This window comes from Lepisma saccharinum, chromosome 1, assembly GCF_977018435.1.
Source record: "Lepisma saccharinum chromosome 1, izLepSacc3.1, whole genome shotgun sequence".
Lineage (NCBI taxonomy): Eukaryota > Metazoa > Arthropoda > Insecta > Zygentoma > Lepismatidae > Lepisma > Lepisma saccharinum.
In genome coordinates, this window is record NC_139229.1 from 33,880,561 (window position 1) to 33,907,571 (window position 27,011).

A 27,011-nucleotide genomic window follows, 5' to 3' on the forward strand; every position below is an offset into this window, starting at 1 on the left:
GGTTTGGAAGTTAACAAAGAGAAAACTAAATATATGCTTACAGGCCGAAACCAAGTGTTAGGTAATAATCAAAATCTAATTATTGATAACAACTCGTTTGAACCAGTTTCCAAATTCAAATACTTAGGAGTAATATTAACAAATGAAAATTATATTAAAGAGGAAATAAAAAGTAGGCTTAATTCAGGAAATGCATGTTACTTCTCTCTTCATAAACTTTTGTCTTCTCGTTTAATATCTAAGAAACTGAAAGTTAAAATATACAAAACAGTAATTTTGCCTGTAGTATTATATGGATGTGAAACTTGGTCCCTTACATTGAAAGAGGAACATAAATTGAGAGTATTTGAAAATAAGATCCTTAGGAAAATATTTGGACCTAAAAGGGATGAGGAGACAGGTGAGTGGAGAAGGTTACATAATTTAGAACTACATAATTTGTATTCATGTCCAGATATTATTAGAGTAATTAAATCAAGAAGACTTAGGTGGGCAGGCCATGTGGCACGAATGGGAGAGGAACGAGGAGTTTACAGGATTCTTGTTGGGAAACCTGATGGTAAGAGACCTGTAGGAAGGCCAAGACGAAGATGGAGGGACAACGTTGAGATGGACCTAAGGGAAATCGGTAGGGATGGAAAAGAGTATATAGAACTTGCTCAAAATAGGGAAACATGGAAGGCCTGTGTTGCTGCAGCCATGAACCTTCGGGTTTAAGAAGGCTAGAGAGTTAGTTAGTTAGTTAGTTAGCCTATCTGTGCATAAAGCGGGCTAAAATAAATTCAAACACACCCGCATGGACGCGCACGCTAACACCCACGCAGTGTCCCTGTAGAACACCTACAGACTTCCAGAGTGCAGACATCGACAGATTGAAGTTACGGTCGACCTCTTCCATTTAAACCGTTCATGTATCACCATCTGCACACATGCTACATATCCTTTTTTTTATTTTTCATTAAAAAGGGATCCATAAGCAGTTATTTGTTAGCGTCCTGAATAACTGTAGTTTTACAGTTATTCCACTGTAGATAGAGAGAAATACATGTCAGCTTCTCACGTGAATCCGTGAGAGTTGGATGCAGGGTCACAGAAAGTACAGGAGACATGAGAAACCAGCTGTATTCTATTCTATGAGGGGCAGAATGGAGGGAGTGAGCATCGTGCAGTGAGAAACCTCTCGTCATCTCATTTGTGGGTAACAGTAATAGTGGCATTATTGGCATAGCAGAAGAACTACAGCTGTAATAAGTTACTTCTTGAAGTGAGTTACTGCAACAGTTGCTTTTTCGAGTAACCGTGCTGAGCACAGCATATAACCTGATACAGCATTAAGTCAAGAAAAAAAGTACAAAATTACAGAGATAAAATATGGTAAGATATAGAAAAATATGGTGAGAGCAACATATATTACATTTCAAGTTAGTTTTTAACAAGATCGTCTACTATACCTCAAATAGTAAGAATTGTATATTGTTACTTCATGCTGAGCACATCAATGGCCAGAAACACCACCACCGCTCAATTTCTACAATTAATTCACAACACACCATCCTTTAAGTTATGCGAATTTATCAGTTCACCACTATTTTTACTATTTACTGTAATTAGGGAGTTGGGTCCAGTGCTATATTTTGGAACCTTGTCAGCAATAGCTCTCATGAAATGGTCAGTATCAATCTTTGATGAGATCATATCGTACCATACCCTGTCCCATTTTCCCGTTACTATTATCCTATTACTAATTTGGAACTTCATTTTAACTGTTTATTTATGCTATACGTCAGGCGTATGCAAGCGCAAATCAACCTCGACTAGTGAGCGTTAACAGTGCGTCACTATGTCGCCTTGATTTATTCATCCATTTTTATGTATCTTTCGTAATTAATGATCTTAACGTCATTGGAGCCATGTCATTTACTCTTTTATTATATTTTAGTGATCCCGAATTTACTTGTGGCTAGGTCCGTTCTAACAGTTGTGACGTTACCAAATTTTGGGGTAATTATTTTTTTTTCGTCAGTTCCTCATTTTTACAATGCTTTGACACTTCTGACATGATATTAATGGATTTCGTCGGGTTATTTTTCTGATACCAGGGAATATATTTTATACCATCTACATATTACTTTTATATATTTATCAATATTTAATCCTACATATTTTCGTTTATTTTATTGTATTTGATCATGTCCCAACACATGTTAGATATATCATAACTTTAGTTTTATATTGCACATTATTTTATATTTTGGGAGAAGTCAGGGGCTATATATATACTTTAGTCAATATATACATATATTACTTTTGGTGAAGTCAGATTTTCATTTTAATGGTGTTCCAGTGTTAAGGCGTCAAATGACATTTTTCGCCTTTTATTTATTTAGCCTTCATTCAAACTTTGTTTTATAATTTATATCACTTATTGGGCAGTTTATTTTATTTTAGTTTCCTTATCTTTACTCATGATTTTCACTTGCCTATAAAAGACGATTACTTTACACATTTTTTTATACATTTTAAATATTGAATGACTGAGAGCAATGTAGTTTTTCCCATGTCCAACCTGTTTCCTACCCTGTTCGGGAATTCCACGAGTTCAAGGAATCTCGAAAGTAGTCCAGCGATTTTTTTGAGGCCGGAAGAAGAACGCATTCCTGAAGGCTTTGGAGCTCACCAGCCTCCTTTGGTTTTCAGCGGTGTATGTCACGTAGCAGCACCGAAAATCCTATTCCAAGTGACATCCCAGGATCGGAACAGCGTCAAAAACATCAGAAGAAATGTCATCTTACAGAGCAACCCCCCCCACGACTCTAACCCCCTTAAGAAGAAGCATGAACATCTTTCATGTACATCGTCCCCTTTTGCTCTGTAAGGCCAGGCAGTGTATTTCACCACATATTGGAACTTTCCGGGTACAGTCAACGACCCAAATGTATTGAGACCCACCCCTGTGGATCAGCAACCTGCCAGGCCACCTGTGAACAGTTTCATCCTACCAGTGGCCATATTTACTGTTCCCCTTCTTGGAGTGATAGCAGCACGGTACACCTTCCGTTTTCACATGCAACCAGCGTACGAAATGTGTCGCCATTCGATGTGTGCCGGAAATATGCAATGGCGTCTGCTGTGAACTTTCGGGGGCCTATCATAAAAAAAACCCAGTGTTCGCCATTGGACAACGCATATTTTGGGGCTTGGAAACGCTACTTGGAGTTGCTTCCCATGGACTACCCTGTGTTCGCCCGCCCCACGGCCAACGTCTTTTCATCTGACCTTTGCTGGACAGTATTCCAGAACTTTCCACACCGGGATTCGAATCCGGTCCCCCAGTGCAATTGTGATCGGTCAAGGACCGTGTATATCCCGGAACAGTGCTTCGTACCCCAGGACTCCGGGGTTTGAGTGTATTTGGATTGCCCTGCCTTCTGATTTCTCAGGTCATAGTGTGCACACATAGTGTGCTACGGACGTCAGTGAAAACATAATCTTCAACTATTTTTTTTAATCTTCGTGTGGTTGTGCGCAGTCCAGTGGAGCTTGGTGTTTACCACGGTCTTTTTGCTCTCGCCTCGAACTGTCATCCTGATGAGGCGGAAGATTGCGAGCATGCGGCCTTAAGGTTTCTCACGGATTACGTTCGGTGCTTAGTTAGCGCTTGTTCAGAAGACATTCGCATGTATCGCGTTACGATGGAGTGTGTTGAACTTTCCTCTGACTCCACGGACCTGCGAACAACACTTTATATCGCATGTTGACCAACCGTCAGCATTGTTGATTACGAAAGACACTTTCAGCGTGTGGCTAATGAAAACAAAAGACTTTCTTTCAGCATTCAAGCTTGAGCTTAATTCTGTTCCATTTAATTTTCGGTGAAGGGTCTCCGACATTTTTTTTTATTATTTTATTTTATGTAACATTTTTTTTCATGTAATAAACAAAAACCTTTTAAATTTTGGTGAATGGCAGAAGGTTCAATTTAAACTTTAACGATTACAATTTCAATTTTGGGAAATTGTCTCGCAAGAGGGAGTGTCGTACCATACCCTGTTCGATTAAGAAATATTGACCCTGGCAGACCTTGTCAGCTCCTTGCTCAGAAATGTGTAGGATAAGCTTTCTACAGGAAATGGTAAGAACACTGGCCTTTGGCAAGAGGTGACGAGAGGCCAAGCGAGGGTTTAAATAGGTGCGCATGAGAGCGACACGAGGTCTTTTAATCTGGAATCATCGTTGAAGCAGGAGCTACTGGTCTTATTTCTAAACCGAACAGGGTAAGCTAGTCTACACCCATTCTGCCATTTGCATTGCTCACTTCAGTCTAGAAACGAATCATGAGTCTATTTTAATGAATAGTTAGATATTTGTACCTGCCCGTTCAGGGCTGTCTCTACCATCAACTAGTACTAATAGTACATCCCTATTTAAGATCCCCGCGTTCAGAGGAACGCTACGATATCATTTACAAACACATTAATTTGTCACTCCTTCTTAGGTACAGTGTTTGCAATTTAACCCTAGCGTACCCGAGGGGGGGGGGTGCAAGACCCACCACCTCTTGCTTATCGATTTTTCAACTGTGAATATTTTTGTAAAGAATTGAAAATAAATTACACTGTTCCCTAGGGCGTCCCCGATGTTTTGGTATTACCTTTGTTCATAATATCGTAAAGGTATGGATGTGCCAAAGCCGATTACAGATGTATGAAAATCGGCCGAAATTGACGCATCGGTATCGGTATCGGAATCGGCAAAAATCCGATATTTAAACCGGTACAGATTATACTAGAGTTTTTACCTTCTAATAAGTTTTATATTCTAGTTTTGTAAGATTTATTGACATTTTTTTTATGATTCGTCATTATTGTAGAGTTTTTGTAATAAAATTATTGCAAAGTCATTCAGAGGATCAACCTAACTATAAATCGGAAATAAAACAGTACATTGCTGAACCAAGATCTGCTGTTGTATTGGAAATTCAAAAATGAATATTCAAACCTGAAGCAAGTCCTGAGAAAATACTTGGGCATACCTGCTGCATCAGTATTCAGTGTTGCTGAACAGATTTGAGATGAGAGAATAAATAGGTTACTTCCTGAAGTGCTTCCAAATCTCGTGTTTCTGAAGTTGAATCTGGCAGAACAGGAATTCATTTTGCATTTCAAAGAACTGCTTGTGTACTAATGTTTAATCTCTTGAGAATCCATGTTCTTCTTAAAGGTTCACATAACATTTTGTAGATGCAAATGTACATTCGCATCTCTTGAGAATATATATGTATATACATATGATATGCAACACAAATGTACATAGCAAATTTATTTTTGTCATGCTGAAAATAACATCCCATTTCTGTTTAATAATCTTATGTATCGGAATCGGTTAAATATCGGCATCGATACCGGTTCCAAAAATTATCGGTGAGTACATCGGCATCGGTAAATTTTCAGCTTCGTCACATCCCTACGTAAAGGTAAGGTACACAGGAGGCAAAATTCGCACGGTGGACCCATCACATTCCCCTCTCCTTGGGATGTATGTTCCAACATGACAGTCTTGCCTATAACATTATACAATTTGTTGGTAATGATGGTAATTATTGTATTTATTATAATTCCTACATAAATGTACATACATAAAAAAAGCAGTGATGCAACATTAATACTGTTCTTGGAACTTTTGGATGATAAAATATGTGTCTGCCACTCACGTAATAATGGCTTCTTATTTTTTTATTAATGATGATAATAATCATAACTATTATAGTTATTACATCAATGAACCTATATTAGCAACAAATGAAGCATTGATTCTTTGAATTTTAGCGATAAAAAATCCTCACCCCCCATCAGGTAAGTAAGTTTCTCGTACGGCACGGACAAGCTATGGTTAAGTGATGATGATGATATTATTATTAATAATAATAATACTAATAATAATAAACGGTAAAGCTACAGGCTATCGTCAGCAATTTTCCCTACTAGAAACTGAGTTGACATAGCTGTTTTACACGATAGAGGTTCTCAGCTGCGCACACCAACTCTAATTGAACCCGTGCTCGATCTGTAAGCTTGCAAAATTTGCAAACTAAAACCTTATCATATCCCCACCAACCCTGCATTACAGGAAACACGTGAGCTTCATTGGGAACCAGCTGCTTTTGACGCTGTAACAAGCGATCGTGATGAGGCAGCTTCCCGTTTCAGCCGCCGGAGGCGCCACTGTCATCGAATACCGGCTTCAGCGCTCCCTCTCTCTTCGGCGTTATGTTAAATGGGCCCCCTGTTGGCGGAATTATCTACCCACAATGCACGTTGTCTCCAGTGATTTATGCCTTTGTGCCTCGATGTGTCTGTGCACACTATGGGTGTTTGCAGTGCGCACCAGGTTGACGGTTATAAATTGGTCACTAAGTAAACAGTTTTCAGTGTTGGAAATGGGGATAGGGTATTGGATGAATTGTCAGGAAATTGGCTTTTGAACACGGTGTAGGGGTGGCATTGGTGGCTTAAATTACTGTTTACAAAATTTTCCTTTGTACGAAACTAGTAGTAAGCTATATTCGTGAGGCCACTTTCTTTCTATTTTCTCTCAATTCACATTCCCCTGTCACCAGATCATATTATACAGGGTGTACCGAAAGTCCGGTAACACTTACAAAAAATTATTTTGGACGAACTAAGAAAATTATGAGTCATCAATACGATATATTGTATGCCAGTGGTTCCCAAAGTGTGCATCCTGGTGCACCTTGTCTGGCTTGCAGGGGCGCCTCGAAGTGTTCCAATATTATCACTGAAATTACACTTACTTTCAAATATGTGCTTATTTAGTACTTGTTACACATAAAATGTTTCTGAATTTGAAATGTGTGTTTCTTTTTTAACTTAAGGCAATCAACCTAACCACACTAACTGAACGTTGCAAGTGTTAGATAGGCCTAAATTCTGATTTGGGCGACGCGGAAAAAATCTTGAAACACTAAGGGCGCCGTGAAACTAAAAAAGTTTGGAACCCCTGTTGTAAGCTATACAGTAAGTTTTTCTCTATCACAGTACACACCTTACAAACATTCAATGTTGAAAGCCACGCATGCCGATAGCCGCCACGATTTTATTTCGGGGGGCTCATCCCTTATCAGCACAGGCGTCGCCAGAAATATATGTAGGGGGGGGCAGGCCACTGATAAAATCTGCTTAGTAGAAATAATGACAATAATAATTATTACCACGGTTATAATTGTCATTTTACAATAATAACTATTATAAGTTATTAAGAATAAACCAATTTTATCATAATTTTTTATTATTATATAATTGGAGAGATTTTGCTACTCGATCCACCGTATGAGTGAATATCCAACACAACTGTTGTCCATTATTTTTGTTACATTGTGTACAGTTATTGTATTTTCTTATTAACTTTTGAACATTCCGTTAAAAAAAGGCTTTAAAAGTTAGGGCCAAATTTTACTCATAAAGTTCATACTGTGTGACGTCTCACAAAGAAAATTACACATTCTGAGAGCTGTGGATCCATTTATTCTTTGGATCAAATGGTAGAATATTAAAATATAACCTGGATCCTCTATTATACACTAAACTTTTTTTCGATCTAATGTTTATTCCTGCTAAGGAAGGAAAATTAATTAATTACCACACTACGCTATTAAATTACACAGTTGTAGGATTTCGGCGGGGGGGGGGGGAGCTTCAGCCTCTTTAGCCTTCCCCCTGGCTACGTGCCTGGAACCACGTGTGACCCGACAAATGTCCACACGACTGTGGCTCTCGCTTGTTCGATTCTCCCCCTCAGTTCCATAACATCACTTGAAAGAGGAGGGACATACACCAGGTTCTTTATACAGTATATCACCATACACGAAAATCACAGGGGGTGATGTCGGATGATCTAGGACGCCATTTCATCACACATTGGTCGTTTCTTGCAGCACGGAAGATCAAACGGTTAGGTAGCTCCGTGTTTAGATACGCTCCAACTTCGCGGTGAAAATATGGAGCGCAACTAACTAAAACACAAATTTATGACAATCAATATTCAACAAGTGCATGAACCAGTTCTGCAACATTTCAAGCAAGGACTGCCATGTTTCAGTGGGTTCTTCGAAGAAGAAAGTTGCATCATTTTTTTATCTTTGCGGAACAAGGCACAAAAAACATTTATCATACATGACTACGCCTAGGAGATGCATTTACAGAAACAAATTTGCAACATTACGATTAGAAATAATCGCAATGTATTGTTGAATTGTCAAAAAACGCCATTTTAGCTCCAGAGAATGCCATCTTGAATTTGCCACCACCTAGCGGCGAGAAATGGAACTACATGTAACACTTGTAATACAAAATAAACCTATGACTTTACTCGTTCAACTAATGTATTGTCAGTAATGTAAATAGTTTCTTGACAATTCATTTTTGAAAGTGTTAGCGGACTTATGTACACCCTGGACTTTTTTAAAAAATATATACTGGAAACTTTCAGCTTTTTGTCACAATTGTACACTCACCGGCAATAAAAAATGGGACACGTAAATCCTGAAACACTGGCTTCCTTGAAAGGTGTTATGTATGTTGCCTAACTCTACGGCGGTGGTAGAAGTTGCCATTGGAATTTTGTTAGTAAAATCCGTAAAGTTAGGCAACAGGGAAGCGAGTATTTTAGGATTTTTATTGCCGATGACTGTACGTCATTACTAGAGTATGGTAGTGAATTATGGAGTTTAGCAGCTAAATGCGATACAGAAAAAATAGTCAATTCAGAAATTATTTATCAGATTATTGTGTATGAAAACTTAAAATTGTTACGTAACATTAGTAGTGGGGTTTACGGTACGGACAGCACAACTTTTAAGTGTAGAAAAGGCGAGGCTATTTGATTGAACAATCAGATTTGCTTATACTTAAAACAAAGCCAAGAGAGGCCTATACCCCAATTTTTCAGGTGTGATATGCTCTGATTTTTAAGAAATTCTGAATTTCTAGTGTAGAAAAGGCGAGGGCTCAACAGATAGATTTACCCATACTTAAGACAATGCCAAGAGGGGCCTATACCCCAATTCTTCCAGTGTGATATGCTCTTAATTTTAAGAATTTTGAATTCTAGTGTAGAAAGGGTGAAAGCCTCTCAGACAGATTTGCTTATACTTAAAATTATGCCAAGTTCCCATATGATCTTATTGCTTATAGTGTGTTTTTCTGTCAAAATCCCAGGAATTGAATTTTAGTGTAGCTCAGATTGATTCTGCCATGTATATTAATATAAAGCTTATAGTTACTGGGTTCTGAGGCCCAGTGGAGTGTGGTGCATAGCCCCATGGTTTTTATTGCCTTGCAATCAGGAGGCCTCTGGGTTTGAGTCCTGATAAAATGTGAAGCCTCTCCTGATGGCAAAATGTTAATATTGTTGCTTTGTAAGCAAAAGGCTCGGGTTTGAGTCCTGATAAAATGTAAAGCCTCTCCTGATGGCAAAATGTTAATATTGTTGTCTTGTAAACAAGGGGCTTTGGGTTCGAGTCCTCATAAAAGATTGAAATATATACAACTGCCCACACATAAGATATTCACTGCTAGCTGATAATACAGTTGAGGTTTGTGTGTTGTACAACAGGATAATAGAACAAATATCTTCTAGAACTGCTCCGTGACTCTCTCATTTCTTACATCATAAACATATGATTTTTCACCTATGAGAATGACACTACAAATGGTGTCTTCAGGTAAAGCCTCATGGAATTCACAGATAATTTTAATGTTTGTTCTGTCATTCACCACAACTTGTTTTCTTTTTGAAGTGTTGATTACAAACATGGGTCTCCGTGTTTTGAATTCATCTGGAGTGTAGTACATATCAGTACTGCCAGTAGTGACTCTTTTGAAAGCCGAAAATGCCTCATATAATTTGAGAAAATCATCCTTGGACATGTCTAAATTGTAATTTTCTCTGGGGAATACCTCATTTCTGCCATTTTTAAGATATATGTTCTTGATGTTGCAGTTATCAAATCTACTTGAATTTTTTTCCTGATTATTGTGTCTTCCAGTCTGAAACAATACCACTACAAAATCAGGCATGTCATATTGAATACTGGAGAATGAATTTGTAGCATCAAACTCATAATACGAACCAGTTGCGGGCTTCTGTACACATTGATATGTATAAAATTGCAGAGGAATCTGTGGATTTTTTATTATATCTGCTTTGTATTTAAGAGCGTAACTGGCTTCATATTCAACAACCGGGATTCTTAGCTCCATAGTCTGAATAATGCATTTGCCTTCATCAGGTAAGGTATTAGGCAGAGCTTCCCCTGTAGGGTTTAATGTGCTGTACCTCATCAAAGCATTATTATCATTGGCAGCTCTTCTAAATGTAATTCTTAACCCACCCTTCCACATGATATCTTTGTAATCCGAGAAGAATCCTGGCAACAGGCGCATAGGGAACAGCACTGTGTGGTTTTTAGATAATATTTTATCACCAGCCTCAAATCCACCGATTTTGTAGTATGAAGCTTCGGTTTTGGATAATTTTAGTGTGGCCAAAGCTGTGGAGGTAATGCCGGGATAATCCACTCTGTTTATAACAACGCCATGCTTTCTGATCTCAATTTCAGAGAACAGATGCGGCACAAAATTATCTACCAATCTTATGTTCGAATTTGCCGGATAATCTGTTCCATCCAGCTTTACAACATCAAATTTGATGTATAGATCTGCTCTGTGGGGGTGTATAAAGCCATCCCCAACATCAAGATCAACCTCGATCTCCGTGTTGGGTTGATTTAAATTTGCAAATGTCCTCCTGTTTGGAGGGAATGATTGTAGCTCATAACTCTCAATATTTTCCATTGTATGTATTTTTATTTAAATATTAATCTCTATGATAGCAGTTGTTGTGGCTCCAGCAAAATCAACTAATTCTTCTTTTTCATTAGTGACCATCAACTCAATGTAATCTATTCTATTATGGCACACAGGAAAATATAATGTTGGGGATGGATTGTAGATGATGGGCTCCATGAATTCGGAATTAGGTTTGAATGTTGCAATGATGCCAGTTTGTTTGTGAGTACCTATGCCATTTGATTTGGTGATCATACCCTCGGCCACATTACAGTGAATATTCAGAGTCTCTATGGCCAAGAATTTAGGTATATTCATAGCAGTGTGTTTGATGGCCGGTTCGAGTTTTGTGTTGTTCTCAAAGCCTAACAGCTCTCCTATAGTACCCAGATGTACTGTTTCTGTGGCAGATACAATCTCTACTCTGTGAGTGACAGAATTTTGACTTAATACTACACCTCTGGGTAATTGAGCATTTAAAGTGGACAGATTATATTGCCCTGGAGTGATGACAATTTTTTGATCCCCTACTGCAATTGTGTTGTTGTGGCGAGTAATATTTGGGATCAGGTACATGCCGTAAAATGCTCTGAGAGCTATTGTTTTGGGATAAACTATGTCATCGTGCAATTTGAGTTTCAATATTGAATTTTGGCTGGTGAGATGGAATACTCCCATGATGTTTTAAATACCACAGGGCCTTTTGAAAATTTTCAATTGATGGTTTATTTATTTGAGACATGTATCTAAGAACAGATAAACACAGATGTCCGCAATTAACATCTTTGAAGTTTTGAACACGGGCATTATTGTAATAAAGATTAGGTGAATTTAGATATTTTACTAAATTTTCAGGTGGAACACCTCCAAATGAATCAAACACAAATGCCTCATTGTTTAAATATTTAAGATAACAGATCCAGTGAGTGCCCTGATTTTTGTACTCATCCAAATTAACAATGCCACACTCTTTGTTGAGTGGTTGCTCCGGCAAAGAATCAGACATGTACACACCCCTAAAATGTTTGATGCCCAATGGCTTGATTAAAGCTTCAATATCTTGGTTTGTAAGCGGCTCTTGTTTTTTTTAAACTTATTCATGGCTCTCTTAACACCTTTGCCTTTTTTCTCCATGGCCAGGTTATGGCGCCTCTGCTCATCTAATTCTGCCCTATTCTTCTTGGCATCTATTACTGTTTTTGCTATGGCAGCTGATCCCCCAGCCAAGCTCCCAACAGCCCCGAGTGCTGCTAAGATGGCCGGGATGGTAAATATGAATCCCCCTGTATGCAATTTTTTCCTTGATTGCTGTAATTTTTTTAATTGGGGGGTACTAAGCAACAATTTCATACCATGGCCCTTTGCAATACAAGAGCTTTTTTTCTTGCGCTGCTTTTTGGTTAAGAGACTATCAATAGTTTTAAGAGATTTGAGACCTGCATAAGGTATTTGATACATAACACCCTTGGCCTTCATTGTAGGTTTATTATATACATGTTCACAACCCCCACCCCAGTTTTTGTTTGGTGCTCATAGCTATGGTGGTCCCCAATGCTGATATTCTCTCACTCAAAGAAGCATCTTTGCTTACAAATCTACCAAATGCAGCCTCTTCTAATTTCTTGTCTGCAACATGTCTCTTGTCAAGATCAGAATGTGTGTTGTATGCTATGTCATGGTCTCTACAAGCAGCATCTAAAGGATTAACACCAGGATCCCCTCTGTTTAATCTATGGTCCAATTTTGTGCCTGGACCACAATACTGATAGCCTGGAATATGTAGTTCAAATGGCAGCTTGTTTATAATGTCATTAACCAGGCCCCGACCCTCAGAGACATTCCAAAATTTAGGTGGTAGAGTATTAATAATTTTTATGAGATATCCAATCCCCTTAGGGTCATTCACTATAAAATTAGACAATTTGGTGCTTATCATGTCCATAATTCCAATCTTTTCATTGTAAAAATTGTGGTTGCCAGCATTTTCCTCCCCAGCTATCACCAGCAACCTATCTACAAGTTTCCTGACATCATCAACCCACACAAATTCTTTAGGCAAGGTGTTGTATTGTTTGATTCCACTGCCAGTCTTGATCTGTGACCATATGGGCTTGATTAAATTATTGTATTTTGCTCCACTGCTCGACTTGACTCTTTTTTGTGTGGGATCATTGTTCTGGTACAGAGCATCTGATTTTATTAATATTTCTTTGTAATGTTCATAATCTTGATCTGTATAGCTGCCAGGCCTTTTCCTAGTCATCAGTTCCCACAACCCAGGTGTTCCGGGGTACTTAACAAAAGCACCTTTTTCTCCGAGACGAGATTCTGAATAAACAATGATATCATCCCCCATAAAAGTTACTCTGAAATTGCCGATTCTGTGTATGATGCTGCCATCAAGCTCTGTGTCAGCATATAAGCCAAACACCTCATCTTTATTGTCTTTAGGTGTGGTTAAATATTTTTGAGCAAGAAGACCCAATTCAATAGGATCCAGAGTAGCTTCAATTCTTCTAGGAGCAACAGGACTAGGTGTATGAATACTGGAAAGTGGGGTGAATGGATAATCTAATATGTTCCTTGCAGCTACAGGTACAAGCTCCGTGATCAAATCTTGATTTTGCTCTGTAACAGTTTTGATATTCTTACCTAAATTATTAATAGCATCAATGACAGGCTGTTCTGTTTGTTTGTGTTTTTCATAAATTCCACGGTTCTCTGATTTCCATCCCTTAAATCTTTTTACAAGATAATCTCTTAACTTAAGATCATCAATGACTGGTCGTTTCATGGTTGTTTATTTATGTCTCAACGTCTAGAAAATCGTTGATTTTATTTCTGTATTTGCCACTATTGGGTGTTCTTGTCATATCAATTGTGACAAACCCATAACTGTCCTGGTTCCAGCACCTGCTGCAAAACTTGGAAAAATCATTGTAGCTCAAGTCCCCACCTACATATTCATCATGTATATGTTTGAGGTTGGTATGGTCTTGATGAAACACACATATAAAATTGCTGTTGTCTCGGATCAGTTGCTTCGGAATTTTAGAAAAAGTCTGTGCCAGGTAGAAGCAGTCAATGTTTTTGTGCCGGCCCTGTGTAAAGAAATTTCTAACCTTGTTTTGATTATCCAGTATAATGTCATCAAACACAACAACAGAATTATCGAGACATTCATGGAGTGGCTTAACATCTGGTTCAAAAGTGGCAATATCCAATCCATCATATAGCTTCATCAGCTGCTGATATTTTAATTGTTCCAAGCTCCTAGAGAAGACATACAAGTGCCTGTTTTTCCAGTCTAACCAGTTGGGTGCCAATAAAAAATTATCAACCATTAGTGTAGTTTTACCACAAGCAGATGGCCCAACAATAAGACATCTAATATTATCAGGCAGCAGCACTCCATTTCTCTTATTCTGCTGTTCAGGTTCTGGCAGCCTTTTTATAACATCCCAGGTGCTCATATTATTATTTTGTCTGCATCGATCCAGCTGTTTTCCGGATGACCCAGCCATTTGACAAATAACTTGCTGCCTTTTCTGCGGATGATTTTTTCTATGAGATATGTGTCAGGCTGTTTAGTTTTGCTGAGCTCTTGTTCATAGAATCGGCCTTTGAGAATTTCTCCTCGGTGATCTTTTATTATATATGTGTTAAGGGTCCCGGGTTTAACTTGAACCACTGTAAATAATTCGGTGCTCCAGTTTCTCGTAAAGCCTCTTTTGAATAAGTGCTTATATTTGCTGATTCTTACTTGGTCGCCCACCCTGTATTTGGCCCTTCTTGTTGTTGGCTGGTATCTAGGATAATAAACAGTGCTGATCAATTTTTGCTCATCAGATGAAGTTACTTCAGAAGGTTTCATGTTGATTGTGGAAAGGACCGAGTTGTTATATTTATGTAGAAGTTCTGGAAGAATATTAAGCCATTTATAATTACCTTGAAGGGTAAATTGTTTATACATAAGATTTTTTAAGGTTCTGTTGAATCTCTCTACAATTGAGGCTTTGAGATCACTGTAACTCGAATAATGTTTTATTGACTGGCTTTTAATAAATTGTTGGAACACTGAATTATAAAATTCTTTGCCATTATCTGTTTGCAAATAGCGCGGGGATCTTCCTGAATGATTGATGATTGTCCTGATGGCTTCTGTAACACATTTTCCAGTCTTGGATTTGAGTGGCACAGCCCAGGCAAATTTTGAAAATGTGTCTATTACAGTGAGTAGATACTTGTAGCCCTTGTTGATTTTGTCTAAGTTTTTCAACTGCCCACTTGCCATTTCAATCAAGTCGCTCTGCCATAAATCATCTATGCCCTTTGTGACTACTGGGAGTCTCTTATAATTATGTCGGGCTTGTCTGTGTAATTCATCAACAATAATTTGTCTAGACATAATATGTAAACAAGAATATTGCAACTATAGGGTATTCAGCAGCTGATACTACAGGATTTTCTAAATATAATTTGTCCCCTATTTGTATTTTAAATTCCAAAGAGCCATCATCTTCAACATAGGCTGTCTCTAATGTATTGGGATCTGTAAAATCCTCTAACTCTACACTGGTGATTTTTGGTTTGTTGTCAGCATTTGTTATTGATAAGGTAGGGTAGTGGTGTGCCTGTGGTTGATGCCAATATTTGATCTTGATTGGTCTCAATGTTCCCCCAACAAAAAACTGGTAATAAAATTGTGCAGGGGACAGCATATATATTTTGCCACCTGGTGTAAATGGAGAATCATATTCTTTGTTGGGGATGCTGTACAATTCAAGAATTACTGAATGTTTTGGATTCTCGATTATGCCTGTTATTTCTTTTTCTGCTGTAAGCAATCTGCTTGTTACAGATTCAAGGTGCTCATTGATGGTCCTAACAACATCATCATGGCCTGGCTTTATTTTTACGTCCACAACAAGTTTTTTGTATTGTTGCACAATCTCTTGAAGCTGGGTGGCAAAAACAGACAGAGCATTTGCTTGATTGGATTCCATGGTTCCTAGCTGTTGCTTGATATTAGCTACAATTTGTTGCAAATTTTCAACAACTGCCAATTTTGAATTTTGAGCAGTAAGATCATGGACCTGTCTTCTGATATCCTCAAACAGGGCATGCAGTTCATTAATATGTTGATTAGTTGGTAGAGTGGCCACTGTCTGAGTGAGTTGTTTGATCTCTGCTTGGATATTCTTGATATCTTCTGATTTCAATATCCTATTCACTGCCCTCTTAATATTTTTAAGTTCCTGTGATGTGGGAAGATTTGAAACAGTATTCTGCAAAAATTCAAGTGCCAATTTTACATTGTTTAATTCAGAAGCATCAGCCACATTTTGCATAGCATTTTGGAGCAGGGCTATATCTGCCTGAGAGGGTGTTGATTGTTGTAAAATTTCAAGCTTTGTTTGGATATCATCGATCAAGTGATGAAAATGAGATAGTTCAGATTCGGTGTTGAGGTTTTCAAGCTTTGTGATTTGGTGCTGGACACTGACAAGTGTATCTACAATCCCGGGCAGGCGAGATTCTAGTACATTTGCCAAATCACTTTGCACTGCTGCTATTGTACCTTCAAGATGGGTTATGGAACTTTGAATTTTTCCAAAATCTTCATATGTTTCAAGTTGCAGCTTAATGTTTGCTACACTCCGAGTTATTGCATTCAAAGCATCAGAAGATGGCAAGTTGTTCATAAAATTTTCAAGTGTCTCAATTTTTTCTTTAACCTCGGCTATGGCATTGTTCAGAGGGTCCAGATTAGGTATCTGGAGTGACTGAATCTGTTCCTTTAGAGTGGAAATCACTAGATCAAAATCTTCTTGTGATTTTATGCTTTTGACAATTGTTTGGAGCTGTGCCTGGACATTATTTATCTGCTCTTCTAATTGCTGTTTCAATTGCTCGGAGTTGTTAGCCTGGGTCTTAAATTTGGCTTGAAGAGCTGCTACAGCTTCTTCTAAGCTTTGAAAATTATCTAATGTTGCAAGGTCAGTATATTTCTGAAGCAATAACTTGAGTTCGGAATCAATTTTAAGAAGAGGGTCCATGCATTGTGATTGTAAATTTGTAATCTCTAATTGAAGACTGGCATTGAGTGTGGTTTGTAAAGCTTGTAAATCACTTCTTAATTTCTTGACTCTGACATCAAGCATAAGAATCTCATCACTGTGATCTTCATGTCTTGTATGGCCAAATATATCATTAGGCATTTTTGTTTTACTGGTTATTTATTATAGAGTATCTGATTCTTAATTCTATAAAAAAAGGTATAAGCTTGTCATAGGATCCAGGGACCTCAATATATAAGCAGTCACCAGCAGAAACAGTATAAACAGTGCCAGAAACCATGTTTGAGTGCTTAATTCTATAAATATTTCTCCCTACTGAAATTTTAACATCACCCTCAGGGGTTGTAATAAATTGCAATTGCCCACCCACAGGTAATTGGTAATGATTTAAATTATTGTTAAATATGTACAATTTTTTACCTGTTTCTTCATCATTATCTGTAAGTATGCTGTTCAGATGAATAATTAACAAGCCACTCAGTTTAGACATTACAGATTGTAAATCAGAAGAAGGTTGTGGTGTCGGCAGGTCCATAATAGCCTGTTTTTTGAACCCAAATAAGTTCATAGGCATGTTTATTTATTTCAAATCATGCTCTGTAATTGGGCATTGTTTCCCATTTTTCAAATCACAATGCCCCCAAGGTAAAGTATGCATGCCGCATGATAAAATGCATCTCTTGTCATCATGTGGGTCCAGGGCCACTTTTGTTACAATATTTGAAGTCAATAAGTGATTCTCACTCTGAATTCTATTTTCTGATGTTCTGATTGAACTCTGTGATTTGATGCAATTTTTATAATCTTCAAATTGGAGATCTTTTTCCACAGTCACTCTGCCAATGCCCTTGGCCTTTTTGGCAACAGCACCACTACATGTTTCAAAACTGTACATCTTGGCTCTTAACCCAGCAAATGCCACAATAACATCACCAAGTGTCTCATCTTTTAACTTGCCAGGCACCTTTTTGTTGTGGGGTTGAATTCTTGTATGTTCACTGGTATCAAAGTATTGAAACAATTCAGGCTGTGACATATCTTGATAAACATCTTCTGTTTGAATTTCAAGAATAAAACTATCCGTGTCCATGTACAATAATTTTACACGATCACCATAAAAAGGTTTCAGCACATCATAATATAATATTAACATATGTAATTTGGACGATTCCAATATCACAGCCCCTTCATAAATAGGTTTATCAAATTTGATTTTTGTTTTCATCATGTTGAAAAGTGCCATGTACTCATTATAAATTCTTCTGTAATTGAAGTTGGGCTTTGCAACCAATTTTTTGCTCAGGCTGGGGTCAGTAATTATTTTAACATCGGTATGTTTCCTGACATTTTCAATAGTTTTGCCATATACAGAATTAACCATCAATTTAAACAAGCCCTTATCAAATTCGCTTTTTGCAGATGTTCGAAGCTCCGTATTTGTATCAATGTATGGTTTCAACCATTCTGAGTGCCTGAACCTCAAAACTTTGCCAACTTTGGTCACTTGAACACCATGTTTCATCAGGAACTGGAGGTTTTTGTAATATATGACATATCCCTGTTTTGGCTCCAGGGTTGTCATGAGCTTCTTCTGTTTAGAGCCAGGTGGGCACCTAACCTCGGGAATTGGGGGCAGATCAGAAAATTTATTGTGCAAATCATCAGGAATTATCAGATCAGTCTCTAAGAACAGGCCATAGTCACTGTCATCAAAATTCTGAAGATCTTCAATATTGAAATCTTCGACCCACTCAAGCCCTGCATATGGCAATTTATCCATCATAGCATGACCATAGAGGTTGTTTGCATCTACATACAGTATATAATTTGATGGCCGTGCTGGATCATAATCAGGCATATGCTTGTTATTTGCTCTGGCATATCTCTGGGAACATTGCACCATCCCTCCTCTTATACATTTCTCCATAAACAGATACATATCTTGATCGTGGATCAGATCCAATTGCATTTTGGTATTGAAAAACGTTGCGGCCCATGCTAGACCAGGGGCACTGTAAAAATACACTGGGTCCAGTCCATAATTTTGCATGGAAGATTTTCTGAATGCCTGCAGTATATCAGCTAAGAGGGTGACATCAAGTTTTAAATATGCCATGTGATAATCACCAAATGTCTGGCAATTTAAATTGTCCCACATCAACTGGGCATGGTGATAATCTTCATCAGTAATTCCAGATCCTCTGATTTTGCTATAAAATGCTTCTTGCGGTGGCAGGGAACACTCATCAAATTTAGAAAAATCTGTAACATAGTCATATGGATATACACCCTTCCGCCTAATTAATTTCAGGTCCTGATTTGGAAACAATGCACGTGTGATTTTCAAGTCATCATCAGATAATTGAGAGGCCAGTGTAGCCAGGCTAGCAGGTAAAAATCTGTAAGAATCAAGAAATCTTAATTGAATAGGAACACCATCAACTTTAATTATCTTGCTAATAGATATATATTTCTCGTCATTTTCAGCTAAAATATTTAAATTCTGCTTGTCAAACCCCTCATACCTGATCAGATGATGGAAATCATAATTGGATGCTCCATGGCAGAATATGGGGATAAATTTTGGTCTCTTGATCTTAATATTACAGCTATTACACAGGGCCATTAAGAATTTACCATCTGTATGAGAATGGTGTTTCACCTTGATATTTGTATCTGAAAATTCAGAATCACATACCGGGCATTTTTCTGCATTGTTGAAATCCTCAATCTGTTCCTCTGTTAAAGGCAACATAGGCTTTGATATTAATAAGGTGTTAGATGCTATGTCACGGCACACATTTTCTATTCTATGTGCAAATTCTTTGATGGCATTTGGTCCCTTGTATGAATATTCTTTAGTAACAATACCATCCTGTACAACCACACAACAAAAGCTGGAAGGTTCATGTTGCTGGTATGATGTACTTGAAGATTCTTCTGGATCTGGGCTACAGAATGCAAGAGGTTTGAGGTTCGATTCAAAATCACAGGCAATATATACTGGGTGTTCCAACAGGGCTTCAAACTTTTTGAATTTGCAATTTTCACTTGGATTGGGCATCACCATATGAACAGGTTTATGGTTGCCACAGTATTTCAGATGCTCAATTAACTTGTTTTTAGCAATTTCTGCATTCTCTTCCCGAACCCCCTTCACCATTTTTTGACCATCAAATACAGTTAAACATCTTCTGCACAACTTGAATATTGTATGAGTTTTGTCTAGTTGCGTTCTCACTAAAGCTTCAAGATTATGTATCAGAGTGTAATGGTATGTATCATCCCCTTCAATTAAGAGCAGATCAATCGGAATAGCAGATTCATCATCAATTGTACTGATTCTGAGAGGTGCTATCGGGCAATTGCCAGTGGAACAAATAAATACATTAATAGATAATTGTTTGCCATTGATGTGCTTGGCCCTTTTTTCAAATTTATCAATATTCTGAACTGACATTGGATATTCCAAACCCTCCATTACATCGTCAAAATCATATTCATGCTGTTTGTAATAACTTATTCTCTGAGGATTCCTTGAAACTGGATACAAAGCAGCTAATATACACCACAAAAAGCATTTCTGGTCGGCATTTTTTATATTGACCACGGCTCTTTTGTTTTTGATATTAGCAGGCAAAGGCAGATATGTAGATCCTTGTAATGGAGTAAATTCAGAAATATTAACATATAACTTGTGTGATGAACCGCATAGGCTCCATCCTGACTCTTTTGCCGCAAATTCAGAGTGTTTGATATTTAATTGATCTATCAAATTGCCTATTATTGTGTCTGAATTTGAATTTGAATATACAGGTACAGTTTCTGTTATGTGGGGCTGTGTAAATTTTGTGCCGTTTGGTTTCTTATATTGTACAAACAATTTGAGGGATAGCTTATAAGAGCCATTTTGTGCATTAAGAATTGCCTGCAGATCAGAATTTATACTGTTCAAGAAATTCTCAATGCCACATCTTAGCTTTGATACAAACTGGTAATCCCTAAGTTGGGCATTAAAACTGCTATGTATGGGTGCATAGCGTGGCTGCTTTGCAGGTGAAGCATTAACAGGTGCTTCGTACTTCCTTTTCAGACCAGATGTGGATGGTTGTAAGGGCAATGCTGATGACTGTACATAAGAATTACACTTATGCCATTTGTAATATGCCTTGCTTAATATTTTATGGCATCTTGGACATATTTTCATGGCCTTTCTGCATTTCCTAGAGTTACAAATACGGCAATGCCTAGCCCAATGAGAACTAGATATATTTTTATTACACTGATTGCAATATTTTTGTTTTGGCATTTTTTCTTGTTGTTTATTATATAAGATTTTCTGGGCTTCAATTCCAAACTTTATACTTAATAAAAATATCAGTTGGGTTCAGCAGTTAATGGCTGAGCTGGTGCTTTTATACCCAAACAACAGCAGTAACTAGGTTTTGGTGATAGTTTTGCTGATGTACAACACACAAACCTCAACTGTTTATCAGCTAGCAGTGAATATCTTATGTGTAGGCAGTTGCATATATTTCAATCTTATATCAGGACTCGAACCCAAAGCCCCTGATTACAATGCCACAATATTAACACATCTCCAAATGGAATATGCCCACATTTTACTGGGTTCTGAGACCCTTATGCAGACAAAATTGGATTTTGAACTGCCATAATATTTTCTAAGTCTTTGCCTAGGCTCATATTATCTGAACAGAATTGCTTTCAGCACGAGGGGGGTACAGTTCATTGCCACTGTGTGAAAATATGTATCTTTATCTCAATAATCTTTGTTACATTTTCCTTGTTACAGACATGTTACACGCACAGAAAGATTAATGCCCCCCTTCAGTGAATCATACAGAAAAATCATTAATGCGCCCTTCTAGCGTGTCTCTTGCGTGCCGGCAAAGCACGCAAACAATTAACTATGCTTACCCGCTCTTCTCCTATTGTATTGAGGAGGTGGTTATAAAACATGAGAAAATAAGAAAATTCAGTTTTTTGTACAATATATTATTGTAAAACACTTTTTACCAAGTTTTCAGATCTGGGAGTTGTATATCAATTATTCTCAAAATCTCACTTGTGGACATATTATTTTGCCACATGTTTTCAATCTTAAATATTTTATGAGGACTCGAACCCAAAGCCCCTTGTTTACAAGACAACAATATTAACATTTTGCCATCAGGAGAGGCTTTACATTTTATCAGGACTCAAACCCGAGCCTTTTGCTTACAAAGCAACAATATTAACATTTTGCCATCAGGAGAGGCTTCACATTTTATCAGGACTCAAACCCAGAGGCCTCCTGATTGCAAGGCAATAAAAACCATGGGGCTATGCACCACACTCCACTGGGCCTCAGAACCCAGTAACTATAAGCTTTATATTAATATACATGGCAGAATCAATCTGAGCTACACTAAAATTCAATTCCTGGGATTTTGACAGAAAAACACACTATAAGCAATAAGATCATATGGGAACTTGGCATAATTTTAAGTATAAGCAAATCTGTCTGAGAGGCTTTCACCCTTTCTACACTAGAATTCAAAATTCTTAAAATTAAGAGCATATCACACTGGAAGAATTGGGGTATAGGCCCCTCTTGGCATTGTCTTAAGTATGGGTAAATCTATCTGTTGAGCCCTCGCCTTTTCTACACTAGAAATTCAGAATTTCTTAAAAATCAGAGCATATCACACCTGAAAAATTGGGGTATAGGCCTCTCTTGGCTTTGTTTTAAGTATAAGCAAATCTGATTGTTCAATCAAATAGCCTCGCCTTTTCTACACTTAAAAGTTGTGCTGTCCGTACCGTAAACCCCACTACTAACATTTAAACATGAAAGTGGTTGGAATCACTTACATTGCAAACACTGTGTCTGCCGGTAAAGACTGGAACCGTCTGCACAGAAGCGTCGCTGTCAAGAAACAGCTTCATCTGAAGGAAGAGACGAAAGTCGCTAGGAGCGAGATCGGGGATGTACGGGAAGTGGTCGGAGATCTCCCACTTGACTATATTGTCGCTCATGACGTCCGCTTCAGACGGGGCAAAAATTTGATCACTGCACCTCCCTTGCAGTAGGCAGGATTTTGTATGAGAGCTGCCATCTTTCTCCTAGCTTCATCATAAAACTACTACTGCTTTCACAGCGCTGCACCAGATTACAGCCACTCACCACCTCTTCCTGCCTTCATACTCGCGTTCCGCTCCGACCACTAGCGCCGCTTACGGACTTACTTTTTGGACGCGCCTCGTAATAATAATATTTTTTCACGAAGGGAAAGATTTACACGTATTTGGCAAGTTCAAGATAATAACACCAGACAAGCTAATTCTTTAGTATGTTGTACAGTCACGGACACTTCTGGGCTATAATGACGCCCTCGAAAGTCAATGGTATTGTTACAACTTAAAAGTTTCCGGGACTGTACAGGGTATTATTATTCTTGGTGCAAATTGAGGACGTTCTCTGCGATGACAAAATAAATCGGGTTAGGACTTCCCCGAATGAGCCTTGTAATCAACAGGTCCCGGGTTCGAAACTCAGTGGAGGCACATCCCACTTTAATCTGTAGGTCCAGTCCCGATAAGCTTGTCTGTGCAAAAAGGTGGAATTAAAACAGAAACTAAAACAAAACGAAATTACCCTTTTTAATTAACAAACCGCAATGAATGCAACGCATGAACATTTGGTTTGCTATTACACGAAATAAATTACTGGTCTGCATTCAGATTGCTGCAGATCTGTAAGCTGGTTTTGCTCAAAATCTGTTTTCATGACTTGTCTTTTCACTAGAGAGAACCCTCTCAATTTGGACTTGCTACTGCAATATCATGATTTCAATTATCAAAGATTACAGTTTTGAAAGAAGATTAGATGAAACAATTAGTAGCAAAAAGAAACTTACCTCCCCGCTGTACACATCCAAGGCGTAGAGCACATCGAAGGGCAGCGCCGCTAGGATATCGACGATGAACCATCCCTTCAAATAGTTGAGGGCTATGGAGCGAGAATGTGACACAACCTCCCCCTTCCTGTTCACATACGTCGTCCTGAAGTTCAGGATGATATCTGCAAAGATACGATAAAAAGCTTCACTCGTACCAGAAGCCCTGTGTATACACGTATGATGTGGAAATACATTTCGCATGGAGGGGCCAGAACCAAGTCTTTCACAAACAATAATAATAAGACCAGTTTCAATTGTAAATATTAAAATAGGCAAAATGATTAATATCGTTAGTGTTATTTTGCATGAATAGGTAAAAGGCGGTATTATAATATATATTTATTTATGCTTTGCACTTCTACAGGGGATTGAACCTCCAATTACAGAAGGCGTACACAATACATAGAACATACGTAACACATATATACACTTATCTATATACATTTAGGCAAGAGGTTTATACGTAATTCACAAGTATTGCATACTGTAAATGGTAACATTTATATTAAATAATCTATATTCTATCAATTTCATTATCTATCTTATGTAGATAAGATTGATAAAATTTGTATAAAAATAACTGTCCTAGCAAGGAAATTAATGCCAAAAAATTTAAAAATATAATATTTAGAGAATAATAAAAAATAATGTTATGTCCAGTTTACGAAAAGCGAATTTACTGATTAATATTTTATGCATGCTATTACAAGTAGCAGTGCGAAAATCTTCTTAGCTACAGTCAATTCAAAGCCGTAAGATCCCAATCTAATTACACTCTATTGTAAAATAAATGTTAAATAAATATATTTCGATTTTAGAACTTGGTAAGTCTTTCGGAAGAGGGGGGGGGCGGACGACCACTCTTACCTCCCCTCCCCTGATGAAAGTTTTTGATAAACCCCTGGTGTACGCTACCGAACACCACAGCAAGATAGAACATGGCTGTGTAAGCTCTTGAGATGTAGTGAGAGAAAATAGGAACTGACATTTCCATCCTCATAAGAAAAAAAACTTTCAATTTGACTGTACGCTTCTCAATATTAATTAGTATTGGTCACGCGTCTTGTTTTGAGACGAGTCAAACAGATTTTCGAGACGAGACAAACGGATATTTTTTAGACGAGACAAGGCAGGCAAAACACTCGCCTTGTCTCCTGTCTCGTCTTGTTTTGTTTTCGAGAAGAGAGAGACTGAAGCCTCGATTCGTATTGTGGAAAAACTTCAAACTCTCAATTGTTATTTACCACTAGCAGCTGTACAGTCACTGACAAAGGAAATGGCGCACCTAGATCCTGAAATACTCGCTTCTCTGCAAGACATTATGTGTGCTGCCTAACTGGACGGCGGTGGCAGAATTTGCCATTGAAAATTTGCTATTAAAATCCACTTATTGCTGTAGACTTAGGCAAGACGCACAACACCTTGCATTTCAGGATTTAGGTGTCCCATTTTTATTGCGGGGGACTGTACATGCGCAAGGAAGCATGCACAGCCATAAAACGCCATTTTGAACCGCGCATCTAAATCAATGGCTGCCTTTGCGGAACCACTGGCGAGGAAAATTGCAGCGAATGGAAGTGACACAAGCCGCGCCACAGAAGACATCATCTCGAAGAGGAAATGTCGGCCCCTTCCCTCCTGGAGAAAGGCAAGGCTTAACTTCCGAACTTCGAGTCGAGATATCCTCGGAGAGTTCCTCGAGTGGCGGAAGCGTCCCAGGGAGTTCTTGAACTTTAAGATCACAACTTTAAGTTCCTCCCCGTGATGGAACAAAGCAACACGTCGGTGGCTTACCTCGATGAAGCAGAACTCGTTTGGTTAATGAGAAGTATTAAAATCCATTAACGGATTGCTTAGTTTCGAGTGTTCTACGCTATCAGGCAAATCCCACTGCTGGAAGAAGGGCTTGTTGCATACGCGTTAGAGTGCAACCGGAGTTTAATAATTAATTATATATAAAGGGCGATTCAGATGTGACGGTACACACTGTAAGCGTGAAAAGTACACGGTGAGAGAAGCAAAGTAGTCATAGCTACACGTTTTGACACAAGGTGTGGTGCATGTGAATCCCATTGTCAGCCTGGTGCAAACAAGTAGACGATAAGCGGTGTTCAAGTCCAAAACATTCAACAAATGCCTGTCTGCTACTTCGATTCATTGATTAGTTAGCACGTACCACGTGACTATTGAGGACGGAGAGGAAGATCTTGTAATGGGAATGCAGGTGGTGCGACTTCCGATCGGACAATGTCATTGCTGAGTAATGGAAACGGGGAGGCATTGGCCGGGCGTGGCTGATCGGGAAGTTTGGGAAGCGTGAGGAGAGGTGGTGTTGAGGAGTAAGTGGCGTGCTGGAAGTGAGGAGGTACCAGGACCGGAGAGGGAAAGTGTTAGGTAAGTGAGAGGGGTCTACTTTTGGTCCACATTCGGGTCCTCATGGTCAAGGTGTTTTAATAAATATTGAAAAGGAGAAAAAGCGAGTGTCTCTACTGATACGTCCTAGGGCTGCCAATAGGCAGTTCAATACTATACACCACATTGTACACCGCTCCAGAACGCAGTGCAAACTGTGCAGACACCAAATCAACGTAGACGACTCGGTGCTGTACACCGAGCGAACTAGACGGGTCTAATGTTGTCCTCTTCCGATCTTCGTGGCGGAGTGACAACCGGGATTCCAGGTTCGAATCCAGACCTGGGCATGAGTTTTTTTTTGTGGGTGTTCCTTAGCCAAGTTCATCGTAGTCCAAGTCATCATTCATCCTCATACTCGCAAATAGTCAAAAGTGACAGAAAAGCGACCCTAAATAAAAATAAAATAAAACTAAAACCCGTGTTGTCTTCCTCACCACAGAATCAAGCAAGAAAGCTTTATTTCGTTTTCCACATCCTAAGAACGCTTCGCACGGCGGTTTTTCTATTTATTTTTGCACATTCACCACCATCTTCCTCGCATCGCAACGCAAACCTCGTAGAAACACTAAAAACACTAACGCCACAACGAACACAGCAAAAATAAACATTCCAAGTCGAACACAGCGCCAGTAAGGCGAGTAAGCAAACAGGACATTTGCGACATGCTGACTGCCACACTCTTATGGTTC

At 38.4% G+C, this 27,011-nt stretch overlaps 2 protein-coding genes across 2 annotated transcripts in view; both read right to left on the reverse strand.

The window, feature by feature from the left end:
- Positions 1–27,011, reverse strand: part of RpS21 (ribosomal protein S21) — a 426,171-nt gene that overhangs the window by 368,513 nt on the left and 30,647 nt on the right. The window lies entirely within an intron of this gene.
- The window catches only part of Elk (Eag-like K[+] channel), a 647,431-nt gene that overhangs the window by 50,609 nt on the left and 569,811 nt on the right, over positions 1–27,011 (reverse strand). Inside the window, exon 7 of the mRNA XM_083125217.1 lies at positions 23,866–24,029. Coding sequence (XP_082981343.1) covers positions 23,866–24,029 — 164 coding nt within the window. The remainder of the gene's footprint in view (positions 1–23,865; positions 24,030–27,011) is intronic.